This window comes from Cyprinodon tularosa, unplaced genomic scaffold (genome assembly GCF_016077235.1).
Source record: "Cyprinodon tularosa strain WSP-4 unplaced genomic scaffold, ASM1607723v1 ctg525, whole genome shotgun sequence".
NCBI classification, from domain to species: domain Eukaryota; kingdom Metazoa; phylum Chordata; class Actinopteri; order Cyprinodontiformes; family Cyprinodontidae; genus Cyprinodon; species Cyprinodon tularosa.
This window is the reverse complement of record NW_024039258.1, coordinates 776376-782844: the sequence shown is the minus strand read 5'-3', so window position 1 is coordinate 782844 and position 6469 is coordinate 776376. Positions and strand designations below refer to the sequence as shown.

The 6469-nt window shown below is 36.3% G+C and overlaps 1 protein-coding gene across 1 annotated transcript in view; it reads left to right on the top strand.

The window, feature by feature from the left end:
- Positions 1-1182: 1182 nt before the first annotated feature.
- Positions 1183-6469, top strand: part of pip4p2 (phosphatidylinositol-4,5-bisphosphate 4-phosphatase 2) — a 28457-nt gene continuing 23170 nt past the window's right edge. Inside the window, exon 1 of the mRNA XM_038304072.1 lies at positions 1183-1445. Coding sequence (XP_038160000.1) covers positions 1340-1445 — 106 coding nt within the window. The 5' untranslated portion in view covers positions 1183-1339. The remainder of the gene's footprint in view (positions 1446-6469) is intronic.

Sequence of the window (6469 nt, the reverse complement as noted above, 5' to 3'; positions counted from 1 at the left end):
CATACACCATACAGAAATTACACAATGAAACATTAGGTAGATTTAACACTCTTCACGATACTTTTTTTTTTGCTAAAGAAATCAATAATTCCAGTATCTAGAATAGAGTCAATTACAGTATACTGTTTACTGTATTTTCACTTAACCTCCAAGTGACTCGGCAGATGGAAAATAACATTAAGCCAATAAGCCTAGAGTACAATAATAAAGAAAGTGTGTCTCTCAATGGTCCATATAAGTTTAACCACAATGGATGGAGTGGCCAGGAGTTTTACTCAATTAGTGATACTTATCATATTTTTATTTAAGTAAAAGTAAAAAGTTAAATTCTGTAAAACTCCTTCCAAAAGTACTTTTTTTTTCTTCAAAAAGTAACTCAAGTAAATTAGTAAATGTTACTAGTTACTACCCGCCTCTGAGGTAAATAACTTGAAACATGCTGGCAGAGCGATTAAGAAATAGTTTTAAATCCTATCTATAAAAAAATGCTCCAGTAAAAGTCTGGACATACATCTAATGATGAGGACTTATAATGAAAATTGGTGTTTAAATAAAAGCTGAGTTAAGTTTCCTTAGGATGTTTACAGAGTTTTTTTTTTTTTTATATATATAAGTACAGACTTCAGTTGAAAAGACATAAACATCGGGCCTTTTTAAAAAATATATAAATAAAAGTTATTTACTAATTAATGCCTGACTAATAGTTGTACTGCCTCTCAATAACTGATCACCATGTGGGGTTTGGTTGCTTCTCTGTGTATGCATTGTTTGATAAATAGATAATTTTTCAACAAAAGGGGTAACAACTGGATTTATTCTGGGCTATAAGATATAATGTATGTGCTTCCTTTGGGTGGTCATTGCATTGCATTTAAAAGAATTCACATATTCGTCATCGTTAAAAATGCTTTTTTTAAGTACTAGGAGCTGCAATTTCATTGGTAGTACAGCAGTGACACCTAGTGGCGATAACTAGAAACTGCTTTTTTGACGCGTTTGATGAAACTATCCTCTGGAATTCAACGACCTTTATTAGGTGACCTTTTTGCTAAAATTTAGTAAAACATATTGAAGCATCTGTATTAAGTGTAATAATCTTATTTAAAGGGGATTTCTCGAGCTTTTTTAATGCCAAATTCCAGTGGAGAGGGGAGGGGATCTGCGCGGAGCTCCGCCTTCCCCTCCAGCTTGCCGTCGTCATCGCGGCTGCAGGACCGGAGCAAGTAGGCACCAACAAGCAACAGCAGCTGGGCTGCAAACCCCACCACCTCCACCACCTCCTCTCAGTGCCGTGGGAAGACTCAGAGCAGCGGCCAGGAGCTTTGCCACGCCGGCAGACATGGCCTCCGACGGCATGGACGAGCGCTCTCCGCTTCTGTCGGCCCCAAACTCGGAGAATGTGACCCCCACTGCTCCCCCGTACCTGCAGGATTCAAGTCCCCGAGGTAAACACAGTCTGCGGATCCCCCCACCCTCCCCTCGCTCCCTGCATTTCTGTCTGCATGCATGCTGAATCATTTTCAGGGCGTATCGGGTTTGTGCGTAAATAAACGCGCAGCAAGGCGAGGGCATCGGCTGGAAATCCGACGGCAGCTGACACAAAGGTGGAGCTTGGACTGTGAGAACTGGAGCAGTGAGTTAGAGAAGAGAGGAGAGGGGCCTACAATAACACCAGCCGTTTACTTAGAGCACCAATGCGACTTAATCGAGTCCCCAACCTGATGTATTTAAGGAGGACATCAGTAATAAGAAAATATGTGAATCCAGCTGGAAATGTGGGGGTCAATGTGTGTTTAAGAAGACGGGGCACTGCAGATACAAGCAGGCCTTCAGCCTTTTAGATGAGAAAAAAAAAACAGTGATTTATTGCAATGGATAGCAGCTGATCAACAGTAAGCATTTTTATAGGATATTTGGTCTCAATGCCCAACAAATGGTTTCAATACTTAAGAAGATTAGAAGATGGGAAAGTAAGATGTGACTATCTATAGAATACAGACCAGAATTGTCAGTTTTTCTATTTAATTTCAGATCAGCAGGTCAAAAAACAAAACAAACAAAAAAGCAAAAATCAGATTTATTACCCAGTCTGGTAAAAGTAAATAGATGGATCAAGACCAAAAAGTCCCATTTGTTTCAGCCATGAGAGTGCCCTATCATCTGAGAATGGATATGATCAGTCCTGATCACTGGACTCCCACCAATCAGTCCACCAATTTCCCTTGTTTGGGTCTGATAAGCAATCATCAGGTAAAGCAGTGAAAAATCTTAAACAGGCTCTTCAATAAATGCATCAAAAGGAATAAATACCTCTGTCTTTGGTTTATAAACTCATAAACCATCAGCAAAGACACCTCTCTTTCATTTCTAGCTAAAATTGGTTGTTTTTCTGATAGCATGTTTGGATATGAAATTGTATTTAAATAAAAAAAAATCCCTTTCAAAGCTGAATGAATGACTTAATCCTGGTGATGAACCAAATCAGCCCAAATACTGAACTTGATCATGTTTAGGTATAAAGTTTAATAAGTTAAAAAAGATTTTTCATACTACCGTTAGTTAATGTGTGTTTTTTTTTTTTTAAACAAGACCTAGTTTGTAAACATAAACAATATGCTACTGAATGATAACAGGCTCTTAAGTTGCATATCTGTTGCTGTTCCAGCATTACTTGTTTGAAAGTGTTTGGTGAAAAATTTGTGCGTTTAGGCCAGGGTTCGGCTTCGTGTGGACGGGGCCTTACTCTAATAATTTTGGATGTTAAAAAAAGCATTTCTACAGAAGACATTGTTGGAGCTTGAACGTTATGATAAAATATAAAAACCAGGTAACATTTTTTAAATATAGCCTACCACAAAGTGATTTTTGAAGCATTTCAGGAATGAATTCTTTGTCTGGTCCAGTCCTCTTCCTTCTTCGATGTGATTTTGTTCCAAGCAGCGTTCTCAAATAGTCCAAATGATTTTTCTGCAGCCTTTCAGAACTCTGCAGAAAAACCCTTTCACATGTTTTAAAGTAAAAAAAAAAATGCTGTAATTAAAAATGTGATTACAGAATGAAAAAGACAAAGAAAAATTTATTGAATGGAATTCTTATAAGTTGACTTACACCTTATGTGATGTAACCGTTTAGATTTTAATTAGGTAACACTTTACAACAAAAGTCAAGAATTGGGTTAAAAGATGACCATTAAAACTTGAGTAATGCGTGATCAAACATGTGCACATTCTTTCTGCATTGTCCGTGTTGGATTTAGCTTGAGGCTTTACTTAAATCCACTGAAAAAATTTGCCTCATCCAGATCAGAGCCTCAGATTTAGGTTTCTTTCAAACAGAGAAGTCCTTTTAGTGTCAGTTTGTCTGGTTTTACTAGAATGAGGGCTCTTGTTTGTTTTCTTTTTTTTGTACCTAGCATTTATGCAGCTGCTGTGTAGAAAATAAATGAATGAATGAATTCTGGTTGCATTTCAGGGCTTCTTATAAATTTATGTTTTAATAATTTAGACTTTAAAGAGCTATGAAATGACAGTCTGTGTGACAGTGTCTGTGTAAACCCCTAAATCTATTTTTTTTTGTGTGTGCCAGTTTTCTCCCCTTCGCCCTTTGCTGCTCAGATTATTCTGTAATCCCACGCAGACATTTTTTTGCCTGTTAATCAGTCAATTTGTTAAGCGGATTAATTTTGTCTCAACCCTTATGGCATTTTAAAACACGTCTGATGGTTAAAAACCAGCTGAAATTAAGATATTATGTGAAAAACACTTTATTTCCTTTCATTCTTTTTTATTTCTTTTGCTCTAAGCAAAATAAAGTTCAGATCTGTTGCGTTTACTTTAATATGGTTTAAAGCTGGAAACCTGACAGTTTGATTTTTATATTTTGAGCAAACGAAATCCAACAAATGTCTTTGCAAGAAGCCTAAACCCTACAGGGAGATTATGTATGAATCTCACCATAGAGCTTCTATATAATCTAGAAACCAGCAGTAGATTTTCCATTTGGGTTTTAAAGTTTGGCTATTGCTGTGTTATATGAGACCCAAATGTAAGAAAAAAAGAAGGAACAGACCTGTTTGAGAACAGGTTTTACTTACTGGTCTTACGATGATTACGATATTTGCTTGTTTCCATGCTTAGTTACAGATTAGGGCTGGAATTAAGGATTATTTTGCAAATCAATCAATCTACCATTTATAGTTTCAGATTAATTGATTAATTTTTTTAATGAAATTAAAACTTGAGGACTTCTGGATAGAGCAAATTGACAGATAAAAAAGTAAAAAAAATTTTTTTTAACCTAAATTCAAAATATTGATATATATTAATTTTTTTTTTATAATCTTGGTATACAGGTGCTGGTCATAAAATTAGAATATCATGAAAAAGTAGATTGATTTCAGTAATTCCATTTAAAAAGTGAAACTTGTATATTATATTCATACATTACATACAAACTCATATATTTCAGATGTTTATTTTGTTTAATTTTGATGATTACAAATGACAACAAATGAAAATCTCAAATTCATCATATCAGAAAATTAGAATATTACTGAAGACCAATAAAAACAAAGGATTTATAGAAATGTTGGCCAACTGAAAAGTATGAACATGAAAAGTATGAGCATGTACAGCACTCAGTATTTAGTTGGGCCTCCTTTGGCCTGTATTACTGCAGCAATGCGGCGTGGCATGGAGTCGATCAGTCTGTGGCACTGCTCAGGTGTTATGATAGCCCAGGTTGCTCTAATAGTGGCTTTTAGCTCTTCTGAATTGTTGGGTCTGGTGTATTGCATCTTCTTCTTCACAATACCCCATAGATTTTCTATGGGGTTAAGGTCAGGAGAGTTTGCTGGCCAATTAAGAAAAGGGATACCATGGTCCTTCAACCAGGTACTGGTAGCTTTGGCACTGTGTGCAGGTGCCAAGTCCTGTTGGAAAATGAAATCTGCATCTCCAAAAAGTTGGTCAGCTGCAGGAAGCATGAAGTGCTCTAAAACTTCCTGGTATGTGGCTGCGTTGACCCTGGACCTCAGAAAACACAATGGACCAACACCAGCAGATGACATGGCACCCCAAACCATCACTGACTGTGGAAACTTTACACTGGACTTCAAGCAACGTGGATGAAGTGCCTCTCTTCTTTTCCTCCAGACTCTGGGACCTTGATTTCCAAAGGAAATGCAAAATTTACTTTCATCAGAGAACATGACTTTGGACCACTCACCAGAAGTCCAGTCCTGTTTCTCTTTAGCCCAGGCAAGACGCTTCTGACGCTGTCTGTGGTTCAAGAGTGGCTTGACACAAGGAATGCGACAGCAGAAACCCATGTCTTTCATACGTCTGTGTGTGGTGGTTCTTGAAGCACTCACTCCAGCTGCAGTCCACTCTTTGTGAATCTCCCCCACATTTTTGAATGGGTTTTGTTTCACAATCCTCTCCAGGGTGCGGTTATCTCTCTTGCTTGTACACTTTTTTCGACCACATCTTTTCCTTCCCTTCGCCTCTCTATTAATGTGCTTGGACACTGAGCTCTGTGAACAGCCAGCCTCTTTAGCGATGACCTTTTGTGTCTTGCCCTCCTTGTGCAAGGTGTCGATGGTCGTCTTTTGGACAACTGTCAAGTCAGCAGTCTTCCCCATGATTGTGTAGCCTATAGAACTAGACTGAAAGACCATTTAAAGGCTTTTGCAGGTGGTTTGAGTTAATTAGCTGATTAGAGTGTGGCACCAGGGGCCATCAATTTTGAACCTTTTCACAATATTCTAATTTTCTGATATGATGAATTTGAGATTTTCATTTGTTGTCATTTGTAATCATCAAAATTAAGCAAAATAAACATCTGAAATATATGAGTTTGTATGTAATGTATGAATATAATATACAAGTTTCACTTTTTAAATGGAATTACTGAAATCAATCTACTTTTTCATGATATTCTAATTTTATGACCAGCACCTGTAGTTACTGCTCTAAGTGGGTTGCTCTGTAAGCTTTGTGTTGTTTTAGTGTCTCTATACTCCACTTAATGATTAATTGATTACTAAATTAGATAACAATTATTTCAATAATCAATTAATCACAATTAATTCGATTAATTGTTTCAGCTCTAAAACAGAATTTTTATTTGTACATTTCTAGACTTTTTCTTTCATTGGGTTGTTTTTAAAAAACAAAAAACAAATCTCAATAAAAAAAAAAAAATTTTAAGTATATTTTTTATGATTGGGTTAATAAATTATGAAATACTTTTATCTCTAAGCAAACATAAGTATGTAAGGTCACAAGCAGAGTTGCAGTAATCTGTGTTTAGTGGAAGATAATGTGGGATAAATTTACCACATCTAATTATTTAAAGCTACAGTGTGTAATAATTACAGGGATATACAGTCAGAAATGTAATATATTATACATAACTATGTTATTTATTATCATCTACGAGCTCAGCCTCTTAACCTTAATATTTGCGT